Here is a 12,663-nt window from a genome sequence, read left to right on the forward strand (position 1 = left end):
AAGATCTCCTGTGCATGCACTTGCCAATGGCCCTGATCTCCTCTGCAGGACCCCTGCAAACCACGTCACTACTGGGGAACCTCAGCTGTTTGGTGGGTGGATGGCAGGGAAGGTGGGAGGTCTGCAATTCAGTCTGTCTGGGAACTTCCCAAGCTGGGCTTGGCAGATGGGGTGGAGAGCCCAGGGTACCTGGCACGTGATCAAACTCCCTGCTTGCTACATTTACAAATGAGCGGCTTTGGCATTTTCTGTGTCTCCATGCACCGCCTCCTCCTCTCTGAGGGGCTGAGTTTTGCAGCTTGTGCTAGGTTTTTTTCTCTCTGGTTGTTTGTCTCATTTGAAACTTTGTCGCTGTTTCTCAAACCGCCTGAAGGTGTCGGGGGTTTTTCAAGCTATTTTGAAGCTCGTTTTTCCCAGATGTGTGTGTGTTTTTTTTTCTCAATGTAACTTTTTTTCTTCTTCGTAAAGTTTCCGCCCATGTGACTTTCAGCTTACGTCCCTCGCAGCTTCCGAGAAACCACAGGAGTCTAAGACCTAGACATCACTGCAAGGTGCAGTGACTGAGAGGAGAGTGGTTCAGGGAGGGACTGGGGCAGAGGGGCAGAGAAAGTGACACAGGGAGAGCAACAACGTGACAGAGAGAGGGACCAGGAAAGAGGCAAAGAAAGTAACCAAGGGAGAGAGGGAAAGACAGCAGGGGAAGGGAGGGGTGAGTAATAACCAAAGGAAACCAAGATCACCAAGGACACAGAGGAAGCAGAAGAGGCCCTGGGCAGAGGGACGCAAGCCATGCCCCATAGCTCTGACAGCAGCGACTCCAGCAGCTTCAGCCAGTCACCCCCACCTAGCAAACAGGTAACATTTTGCATTCTTTGCACCCATGCTCCCATCCTGGGATGTTTCCACAGCGCAGAATGGCAGGGCTTTCTAGGAACCAGCGTGGAGAGAGGCACGCTAATTCAGTCCACCGTGCACTTACTCCACTTTGAAAGTGGAGTACACAATTTGCAGCAAACAAGGAGTTACTGCGCTTTAAAGATTTGTGTTGTGTCCATGCAGGCGTTTTCAATGCATCCTGGCTTGAGTTAGTGCAAACTAAACCCCTCATGTAAACCAGGCCACAGAGAACTAAGCAGGAAGCCCCCGTGCAGGAACAAGCTTAAAACCAAAGGACAGAGTGAGGAGTGTTTTTTCAGAGGAACCACGTTAGCACAGGTCACATGAGGGACGGCACCTGAAACGCCTGGTTCTGACTGCAGGGGCCACCCCACAGACTCCAGGCATCCAGCAGGCTGGGAGCTTGATAAAGTGAGAATACCAGTATCTCTGCAGAGACCCTGTTGTGGGCCCTGAGCCCTCCTCCCCCATGTGGACAGGATCTCATTCTGAATCCAAATCCTTCCCATGCCATCAGACATCACTTAGGGCATGAACAAGGCTTCTCTATCCTGAGCTGCTCTCTGCACCTTCTTTATTTAAGTCCCATAAATTCTCCCTGTCTAAGTGCTGTTGTATGGAGGGATTCTTTGAGTGGGCCACTTCTGTGTGTTCCTCCGGCTGTCCAGTGGCATGCCTGCTATTCTTAAGACATGTCCCGGATGATTTCATTTTCTTTTCTGGATACCTGTATTGGTAATTTTATTCTTTGCTAGCTTTTAACCACATGGTGCTGCGCAGGACACCAGATATGAGGCACCTTGCCCCTGAGGAGCTTACGGACAAACACTGAGTAGATGGTGCTGGCTGGCAAACAGGGATTGGGAGAACACCCTGTCTCAAGAAGAAGGGAATGAGGCAAAACAGCAGTCAAGGGGGAAGTAGACAAGTGGGGTACCCAGACTGGGATCTTCACTGTGCAGGGCTGGGGGCAATAAGGTAAGAGGCTAGGCTGGATATGTTGGCTGGGGTGGGTTGGCGGAAGGAAATTGAAGGTAAGGATGTGACGTTTAAATTTGAGGAAATGGAGAGATCACAAAGTGGGGGCAGGGAGAAAAGGGACAGACTGATGGTTCAGGAAGATAACTATAGAGGTTGCATTTTGCAAGGAGAGGAGGGAGGTGGTGTACGTGTCAGAGAGTCCAGAGAGGCAGCAGTTACAGCGGGAAGACAGAAGATGATAAGAGCTGATGAGGGTTTTAGTTGCCAGAGAGAGTGGGAGGATCAGTTCTCAGCAGAGAACCTTCCATAATAATAATAAATAATAAAAATAAAAATATAATAACAGTTAAGAGTGCCGGAATGGCTGTTGAATGATGCTGGGGAGTGAGATCTTCAAGCAAAGAGACCTCACATCCCAGAGCTGGGAGGGCATCGCCCCTCTCTACATAACTCCGGTGAAAATGTGATCTGGAATATTGCCGCCAATTCTAGATACCACATTAGCAGCAAGACATTAAAACGCAGTGAGTTCGGAGAAGAGCAAACAAAGCCATCAGGGGTCAGGAGGGACTGAGTCAGGGGAAAGATAAAAAAAGCCGAGCTTGTGTAGCTGAGCTAAGCAGGGACATAACTCTGCAAATGTCTGAAACAGATAAACTCCTGCGTAGAAGGACAATTGTTTAGGGTGACATATGGGAACTAGGAGTAATGGGATGAAATAAAGAAAGGCAAAAATTAAGCTGAATGCCAGGATTGACTCCTTGGCAGTGAAATAAGTCAGGCGGTGGAATCATCTCCCAGGAGAAGGGCGGGAGCCCCATTGGCATGGGACACTACAAACTCTACTGCACAAAGCATAAAAAAGTGCTGTAGAGGAGACAGTCCTACCCTGGCCCTTGGGGAGGTTGGACTGGGTGATCCAACAGGTTTCTTTTTTTCATCTCTGACTCCTGTGGTTCTGTGGGTTACAACCCAAGCCTGTGCCATGGAGACAGAGTTCATTTCCCAGTTCTACCAGCATGTCCAGATTATAGAATTACATCTCAGGGGGTGGCTGTTGAGTGCCTCATACCTCCTTGTAGTAGGAAAGCACCTCTACCCTGGTTTTGCACAGATGCTGTGTCAGTCAGGGATACATGTCCTATGTGGCCAGAAGAGTGGGTGTGGTGATCTTTGCTGAGAGGAATATTTGCTTGGGCCTGTTCTGCCCCGTACCCCTGACCTCATGCCTCTCTGTGGTAGTGGAGGTGACATCTCTGTCATTCCCAGGCCCTGTATTTTTCAGGATTCTTCTGATGACATGAGGAAAGTTCAGAGGAGGGAGAAGAATCGCATCGCAGCTCAGAAGAGCAGGCAGAGGCAGACCCAGAAGGCAGACACACTGCACTTGGTAAGAGCTTCTGTTCTCTGCCCATCTGGATCACTGGGGCCTTGCACACATAAGGGGACATGTTCTAGCACAGATGAACACACAGCACAGCCATTAAGTTCAGGCAGGGGCAGGAAGAGCATGGGCCAGCATAGCATGTGACGGCAGCTCTAGGAGCAGCTGGATAGTGAAGGTGAAGTGTGCTTCTTCCAGAAGCAGCCAGATGTTCCCTTCCAAATGGAGCAGGTGTACTCTGTTGAAAGTCATCTCTCCTGAAGCCTCTCCTCTTGGTTCCTCCTCATATTCTCTGGACCTTTTGTTTCTGCTCTTTCTGTCTTTTTGGGATGAGGTGGCTGAAGCTGAGTGCAGGATCCTGGGTTGGGTGGGAGGAATGAGGAGTGTACCTCCCTTCATTAGAGGTATATTCTTTCCCATATTATTCTCCATTCTGCAATAACACATTGGGTCTGATCCTGATCCATGCATGCCAATGGAAATTTTGCCACTTGTTGCAATGGGAGCAGGGTGAGGCCCCCTTTATTTGCAGTTTTGATTGTTGTTGTGCACACAGCAGATGCCTTCCCTGGCAGGTGACGTCCGCCTGTATTTCGGAACCAGCAGTGTGCACCTTCCCCTTGCACTTGTCCACAATGAATTTCCTCTTCCCAGTCACCTAGTGTTATGGGGTCCCTCAGGAATTCCTCCCTACTCTTGATCAGCCTTATTAATTCTGTGTCACCAGCAAATGTTACCACCCTTCCAGCTCACTGATAAATACAGTGAATAACCATGCCGCTCGGACTAATTTCAGAGTGACCCCCTTCTCAACCTCTCTCTGAGCTGTAAATTGCCCACATAGTCCTACTTTCTGCACCCAGTTTTTAATCTTTACCTCTTGCCCTGAAATGATCAAGTTACCTTTTTTAGTCTCTTCTGACTGTCTCAAAAATCCTTTAAAAGCCTAAATACGTGAGGTCTGGCGCTCCCTCGCCTCGCACTTCTTGTCACCTCTCATATCCATACAAAGAGTAAAACACTGCCATTCTGACTTGGTAGCATTTTATGTTCGCTGTGCATAGGTTTAAATGATGATACAATCTGCAAAGCCCTGGAGAATCAAGCCCTAGAGCTGGAAAATCCCCATTAGGTTTCCGCCAGTCCATTGCCCGCCATCTATGCAGGATAATTCCCCATTGTATGCTTACTAGTGTTTTGTCCAGTTTAAATTTAAATGTCCCCAGAGATGAGGCTCCTAACCCTTCCCTCGGGAGAGAACTCCACAGCTGAATACTTTGCACCGTCCTGATATCCAGCATACATCTTGCCTCTCTTAGTTTCACCCTGTTTCTTTACCATATTGCCACACTGGGACTGTGCAATGGGGGTGGGGGACAAGGGGAGTCAGGCTGTTGACTTCCACGCACTGCCCAAAGCCACTTTTCTCAGTGTAAGGAATTTGGCATCTACTTTTCCAGGGAACCTGAGTATTTGGCTGCAGGTATCAGGTGTGGGAGTGGTGTCAGAGCTGGAGGGTATGACTTCTGAGTTCGTGTAATTAAATCTTAGACTGCCCTTTAAACAGAGAGTGTTGGAGAAGCTGTCCCTTGACCTTAGCAGCCTTCACACCCCCGTCTATCCCCACTCTGGGGAGGATTCTTGAGTGAGTGGTGTTGGAGCAGCTTCTGCCACAGCCTGATTGCACAGGTGTCCTCAATGCTTCTTTAGTAGTGGGTTCATTACAGGGAAGGTGTCACTCGCTATCCATGGCTGATGATCCTTTTAGAGAGGACACTGGTCCATGCTGACTTGGTTAGCTCTGTCAGTGTCCTGTGATACCACAATCACGGGGTTAGTCATTAATCTGCTGCAGCTCACAGCAGTAGATTGGAAAGCCTTTCAGTGGGTTTGTTATTTTCTCTCCCAGAGACTCCAGAGGGCAGGAATGAGTACTGACTTTGCCTTTCCTCGGGCTCTGCGGTGTTCCCCTTGCTGGAGGAGACAGTGAGGCATGTGGCTTGCAGTTTTACCATGGTGCAGATGACACTGATACTACAATCTCTTTAGAGACTAACCAATTTATTTGAGCATGAGCTTTCATGAGCTACAGCTTGCTCAAAATAAATTGGTTAGTCTCTAAGGTGCCACAAGTACTCCTTTTCTTTTTGCGAATACAGACTAACACGGCTGTTACTCTGAAACCTACAATCTCTTTGTTTTCCTAGTACCTGGCAAAGGTGGGGACATGGATGGGAGCAAAGTAGCTTAAGATCAACCTGGATGAGACAGAACTGATGCTAATGGGTAGGGGAGACAGCTGGAGGAATGGGACAGAGACGTGGTTGCACCTTTTTGCTGGAGATGCCTGTCAAACCGTGGTCAATATAGTTTCCAGTCTCTGGATTATAATTGATTCCAAATGCTTTTCATGTCTGATAGGCATAGTGGTCATGAAAGTGCCTCTTGGAAGCAGGCCTTTCCAGTGTCAATGGTCAGTTGAGGCCACTGTAATGACTTAAAAAGGATCCAGAAGTTTTAACTGGTGCAGAACAGAGTGGCTTGTTGCTGGAGTGGAGTGAGTTACTAAGAGCCTATAACACACAAACTCCCCACACTGGCTTCTTGTCAGCTTCTGAGTGCAGAGTTGGTTAAGATCTGTGAAGCATTAGGCTGTGTGGGGTGCAGTGATCTGAGAGATCCCTTCTCCCTTCTGCAAGATCCTGCTGTGGCAGTTAATATCTGGTGGTGAGTTTGTTTTAACATGCAAGGTGTCCCAATACTGAGGCAATAGGGACCTTTATAAATCAGATTCCTGCCTCTAGCAATCCCAGCGGGGTGAGCAGGCTGCTTTGTTTTGGATGAGTGGCTAGATGGGTAGCTATTTAGGCCTTGGGGGCCATAGGGTATGGTAAACAGTCATTCAAGATCTCATAGCACTGTTCATAGCGCCTCAGTGCCCTAGTAGCCTGGCTAAATTTCAGCCTTGGTTCCAACATTCTGTCTCTCCAAAGCCCCACTGTGGTTTCAACTGGACATAGGATTCTTCAGGTCCTGTCTCAAACTGTTGAGTAGCATTGCGAGGTGCTGTTCAGTGGCCGAGGTGTTCCACGCTGGTGACGGCTGCATTTCAGGAGGGGTGCATACAGTCTGTGACGCATTTTGGGTACCATTAAGCAGGACTGTACATCATCACCACCATTATTGTTCATTTTTTTCTTCTGAGGCCTCAGTTTCCCTCTTTCCTTCTGTCACATCAATGTCCCTCCACCCCCCCGCTGCCATACGTCTGGTTTCGCCAGGCGCTGGCAGGAAGCAGTGAGTCTTGTCTTACCATGGCAATGACAGGTTTCCTGTGACAGGTGGTTTTCTGGTTATTTCTGATTATAACGGCGGTTATTTATCATCCCCTCCCCCCAGGCCAATCTGCCTCAGGTCGGGATGTGGCCTGGGAGGTGTGTGCGTGAGAGGGAGCTGTGAGCGCCTGGGCGGAGAACGTGCTGGTGCTGCTGTCACTTCTCGTAAGCAGCTGCTGGGGAGAGAGTGCGGCTGAGGGCTGAGAATGTCACTGGCTCCGTGGCAGGACCCCTGGCTGGCTGGGGGTGGGGTGGGAGTTGCCCAGACACAGCGCTGCTTTGAATTTACAGGAAATGTGTCACTGTGGAAAGTCTCCGGGGTAGCGAGATGAAGGGCTCTGACCTCTCTCCCCCCACCCAGATACTCCCAGCTCCTTCCCTGAGGCAGCTCCAACCACTCCTAGCAGCACTGAGATACTGCAGTGACAGCCAGACACTTGAGAGATGCTGATAGACAGATAGATCAGAAAAGCCAGCCCCTTATCTTCTTTCAAGTCCCTCCTCAAACTTGCCTCTTCTGTAAAGCACACAGGAAACTGCAACCTGTGAATTGTTAGGCAGAGGGCAAATTGTGATCACTGCTCCTGACTGGCTGAGAACTGTGTACATCCTACCCTGTCCCCCTAATCTGCACCCCTGCTTATTTGTCTTATCCACTGTTATGTTGGTCTCCTGGACTGTAAGTTTTTTGAGGCAAGGGACTGTCATTTTCCTATACGTGTGTACAGTGCCTGGCATAATGCGGTCTTCAGCTGGTTGCTTTTGGCACCACAGCAATATCAATGTGTAACAACAACATGAATGGGAGCCAGCTCCCCTTGCAATTTGAGCACTAACCCAGCTGTCCTCTGGCTGCTGCTCTGCAGACATGCCATCTCCCTCTACCTCCCACCCCCTTTGGACACACTGTTCAGCCAGTTTTCCACCCAGAATTCCCCCCACCCCTGTGATGGCTCGGCAGGCAGAACACTAATCTAGCCCCTGCTGCTTTTGTGCCCTCAGGAGAGCGAGGACCTGGAGAGGCAGAACGCTGCCCTGCGCAGGGAGATCAAGCAGCTGACAGAAGAAATGAAGCATTTCACCTCAATGCTGAGCTCCCATGAGCCTCTCTGCTCCATTCTGACCACGGTGCCCCAACCGCCCCCGGAGGTGCTATATGCCACGCACTCCTTCCATCAGCCCCACATCAGCTCCCCACGCTTCCAGCACTGAGCCCGGCCACAAGGACACGCAGCCTGCAGGCTCCACAAATGGAAATCAGAGACCCCTCGGGGCTCACGCTTTGGTTCGCAGGAGGGACATGGACGGATACAGCTATTCTTGCCCCTCCTTCAAGCGTCTACTGAGCCAGGCCCAGGGTCACATGTCTAGGACTTGGCCCCGGTGCAGATATGGCAGAACACCAGGAGGCATCTTCAGGGAGGTTAAATCTCAGATCAACGGAGAAGGGAAGCGTTTGCAAATTGGCACCAATCCCTGTTCTGTTGTTTGCACTGGGACCCTCGCATGGGTCTATGTGACACAGGAACCCTGTCTCCATGTGAGCAGTCAGCTGGATGCTTCACCAGTGAGTGCTCCCAGGAGAGGAGCGCTGGGAATTAGGGGCCATGGGGTAGCAGGGAGACTGGTTTATTGTTTTTAAAATAAAGAGTAAAATGTTTAATGCTTTCTTTAAAAACCTGGCCTTCCCTCCCCTGAGATTCCACATTACACTCTGAGCGTGGTGGAAAATGGGGAAGACAACACTAGAAATTCTGGGGAACAGCCCTATACTGAACAGCAGGGACCTTGGGCTGGAGAAGCTGTGCTAATGTCTAATCCAAACAACAGCAGCCTGTCTTCAATGTGTAACAGAAGGGCTGGCATGTCCCTGCCCTCTCTCTGGGCCAGGTGGGATGGGGAAGGGCCATTTATGTGTCTGTTGTGTCTTTTGGCCTTTCCTGTGGGAGATCTATTCCCCAGCTCTGCAGGGATGAGGCTGGCTGCTAACTCTGGAACCTGTACATACACAGTCACAGCTCACTTCTCTGCTGGCTCCCCCAGCTCTCAGCTGCCTGCAGACCAAATTCTTTCACTAAAGATCCCTGCTGGCTCTGCCCTGACAGAAACACAAAGGTACAGATAACAATATGGACTGTATCTGCAGCAGACACACACACCAGTCAGGGAGCTGGCCACCCATGTTCCCCAGACCTATGCACAGGTCTGTGTGCGGCCTGCCTCCACAGACCCTGTTGCTACTGTAGATTAATGTTAGGTCATTCTCAAAATTACTGCCTGCTTTAAGGAATAACAGCCGGAGCTTTCTCCCAGCCGGGGGCGCTGTCAGCAGCTTTGCTAGCGGGGTAAGACATGGGCATTGTACTGAAGCTCTGGAATTAATTGATCTGAGCTATGGGTGCCCTCCTCGCTCACAGGAGCTTGTTTCCAGTCTCCCTGCCAGAAAACAAACCCAAAAGTGACAGGCAGAAGAGCAGGAAACTCCCTGAAGTCCACTAGTAACCTCACTGTGCACCTGGGAAGCACCAGTGATGGGTGCTATCCTCCCCTTCCCCCATGTGAAGTTGCCGCAGGAGGGGCCCAGGAAACACTGCGAGGTTTCTCACTAACCCTCTTTCCAAGGACCTGGCCTCCCAACCTTGCTGTTCCTGCTGATCTGCTGGGAAGAGAAGCCCTGCTCCCCTGGATGCAGGGGTGTCTATGTGGAAGTCTGGGCTACTCTGCCAAGGAGCGGGGCATGCACAGGGGTAAGATGATGGTGATTCTAGCAGAACTGATTTAGAATCTGGAGAGAAGTAGGCAATGGAGGGCAGCCTCCTGCTTCCAGCTCCCCTCTCATCTCTGCAGGGGCAGGGTGCCAGGGCTTCCACTGGCAAGCACGGTTGGCCCAGTGCACATCCCAGGCAGGCAGCAGAGGAATCTGGATTTTGTTTGTATGTAATATGCCAAAGCAGAATACACTAAAAAGCAGTTGTAAATATACCAGCCATATAAAATCCAGCAGGCTTTGACTGGGGCAGTCTCAGGGCATCTTACAAATCCCTGGATCTCACACAGGTAGGAATTTCTTATATCCAGTCACACAGCAACCAGAACTGTTCACCCCCACCCAATTAGTGCCCTGCTTTGAGATCCCCATTTTATAGGGTCTTTCCCAGAATGTGCTCATCTGGTAGCTGGCCCTTTAAATCTGGGAAAGACAATGATCTGCAGCCCCAAAGTGATCATTTAGTGTGAGTGCTGCAGACTGCGCTTCCTGTCCTTCCAGCTGGTAAGTGCTTTGGGTCCTGTTGAGTGTTCTGCTGGCTTTTTCATTCTGTCATCTCTAGAGCTGTCCTTGCATGTTGGTCTAGAAGAGATTGGGGAGTATACAGTGGGTCTATTGCTCCCATATTTGTTCTTTCCCAGGCAGGGATCCATCACGTTCGGTCTCCTTACTGGGGGAGAGCACAGGGCCCATAGCAGTCTCCACTAATTTAAAATATCTCCTGGCTTCTGGGTAATCTCTGTCCATCCTCACAACTTTAGTGCTTTTTCGCTGCTTTGAAATTCCAAGCCTGTTTTACCTCTAGGCTAGTGGTTCTTAAACTGTGGGTTGGGAGCCCAAGTTGGGTTGTGACCCCTTTTTAATGGGGTCGCCAGGGCTGTCGTTAGACTTGTTGGGGCCTAGGGTTGAAGCCCAAGCTCCCCTGCCCGGGACCAAAGCTGAAGCCCGAGCCCCACTGCCTGGGGCTGAGGGCAGCTGCCCTGGGTGGCAAGGCTCAGGTTACAGGTCCCCCACCTGGGGCTAAAACCCTTGGGCTTCGGCTTTGGCCCCCCTGCTTGGGTGGTGGGACTTGGGCTTGCCCCCCGCCCAGGATGGCGGGGCTCAGGCTTTGGTCCCCCTTCCTGGGGATGTGTAGTAATTTTGGTTGTCAGAAGGGGGTCACAGTGAAATGAAGTTTGAGAACCCTGCTCTAGGGTTGAAGATCTGCCCTCCCTGCATCCCGAGGCCAGGATTTCTCTCACTGGGCTTTGTCCCTCTAAGACCTTGCAGATGGAGTGAGATTCTATTTCGTAGCCTGCAGAATTGCTAGACTCACTAATCGTAACATTTCAGGCTATTTCTGCAACTCAGATTGGAAACAAGTGAAAGGGAGCAATCTCCTCTACAGGGACATGGCAAAGGATATCAGAGCTCACTCTCTTCCTAAACAAACATGGGTCCCTTTATGATGGGACCTTCAGCCCTAGTACCTGCCTCAAGTGTGGCTGTCTGCAAGTAGGAAGAATTCCTTCAAGCAGCTCTGTATGCAGCAAGATCTACCAAATAAATACCAACCGGGTTCTTTATGTGTGTGCCAGAGGAAATGTCTTCCAATCTGAACTGCTCTCACCATGACGCTAGCAGCCAGTCACTGGTCCCAGTGGATATTTTTCTGTATTTCTTTTCCCCTTATTTGTATTCATAAGGATTTTTGCATAAGAGCAGCATCTTGCTTTTCCTAAAGCACCTTAGGTATTGTCTCCTCACATCCAGCCCTGGGACACATGGTTTGTTGTCAGAGATCACAGTAGATTGGGGTGGAGATGATTATGATGTCACAATTGGAGAATTTTGATGTCATCTGGGGACATTCCAGTTTGCCCCTATTTTAATCAAAATTGCTAATGGTTATTCCTCTCTGTCCCTCTGAAAGATTCTCCTAGTCCCATCTGTTCAGTATGTTCTGATTTTTCTTCTTTATAACAGATCTAGAGGTTCTCCCCTTTTAATAGATTTCTTTGAGCAGCAATGGATGGAAGGAGGCTTAATACACACAGATAAATCCTGTTTTCATTCAGAGGTCAGTGATGAAGAACAGAGGGGCAGAAATATAGAGAATAGCTGCTATTTAAGGAATTAAGGGTCCAGGGCCTTAAGCACTGGCATTGTGCTGACATCTACTGGATGTAAGAAGAACTGTTCAGACATTCATGGCTTCTTCCAGATGTTCATGTAAAACGTTTTGGGGAAGCTTTTTTGCCTTCTGATCAATCAGAGCTAATTTAAAGCTCAGCCATTGACTAGACACCATGGAAGGAATCTGAATGATTAAAGCTACCTCCTGTTAAAAGGAAGCTTGGGCAGCAGCCTTTCCCCAGTTGATTTAATCTCACCTGGAATGACGCTGTGGTGATGGGGGCTCATCTAAATGCCAAGACAGAAACAAGTTTCAGAGAAGCAGCCATGTTAGTCTGTATCTGCAAAAAGAAAAGGAGTACTTGTGGCACCTTAGAGACTAACCAATTTATTTGAGCATAAGCTTTCGATGCATCCGATGAAGTGAGCTGTAGCCCACGAAAGCTTATGTTCAAATACATTGGTTAGTCTCTAAGGTGCCACAAGTACTCCTTTTCTTTAGACAGAAACAAGAAGCTTTGTTTGCTTATTTCAGAACCAAGGGTTCAGTGGGTGAATGGGGGTTCTCCTGAATTATCCCAGCAAGTTTTATTTCATCTGAAAAGTTTGGTGAGCTCTCCTCAGCTTTCTGTCCCCACAGCAACTTCCCTTCATTCCTGTATGGCACCGGCACAGTGGTCTGCAGCAGATGCATATACCAGATGTGGAAGGGACTAGGGTATGTCTACACTATGAAATTAGGTCTAATTTATAGAAGTCGGTTTTGTAGAAAGCGTTTTTATACAGTTGATTGTGTGTGTCCCCACACAAATGCTCTAAGTCTATGTAGTCGGCGGAGTGTGCGCACAGTACCGAGGCAACCGTTGACTTCCGGAGTGTTGCACTGTGGGTGGCTATCCCACAGTTCCCGCAGTCTGTGCCGCCCATTTGAATTCTGGGTAGAAATCCCAGTGCCTGATGGGGCTAAAACATTGTCGCGGGTAGTTCTGGGTACATATCGTCAGGCCCCCGTTCCCTCCCTCCCTCCGTGAAAGCAAGGGCAGACAATCGTTTTGCCCCTTTTTTCTTGAGTTACCTGTGCAGATGCCATACCATGGCAAGCATGGAGCCCTCTCAGCTCACCATCACGGTATGTCTGCTGGGTGCTGGCAGACATGGTACTGCATTTCTACACAGCAGCAGTT

The 12,663-nt window shown here is 49.6% G+C and overlaps 1 protein-coding gene across 1 annotated transcript; it reads left to right on the forward strand.

The window, feature by feature from the left end:
* The first annotated feature begins 540 nt into the window (after positions 1–540).
* BATF (basic leucine zipper ATF-like transcription factor) lies at positions 541–8,231 on the forward strand. Its single transcript, XM_084631727.1, has 3 exons — positions 541–855; positions 3,164–3,268; positions 7,600–8,231. Exons 1-3 carry the CDS (start codon positions 790–792, stop codon positions 7,807–7,809), a joined length of 381 nt encoding a protein of 126 aa, XP_084487853.1. The 5' UTR covers positions 541–789; the 3' UTR covers positions 7,810–8,231.
* The last annotated feature ends 4,432 nt before the right edge of the window (positions 8,232–12,663 follow it).

This window comes from Lepidochelys olivacea, assembly GCF_965140295.1.
Source record: "Lepidochelys olivacea isolate rLepOli2 genome assembly, chromosome: 6".
Lineage (NCBI taxonomy): Eukaryota > Metazoa > Chordata > Testudines > Cheloniidae > Lepidochelys > Lepidochelys olivacea.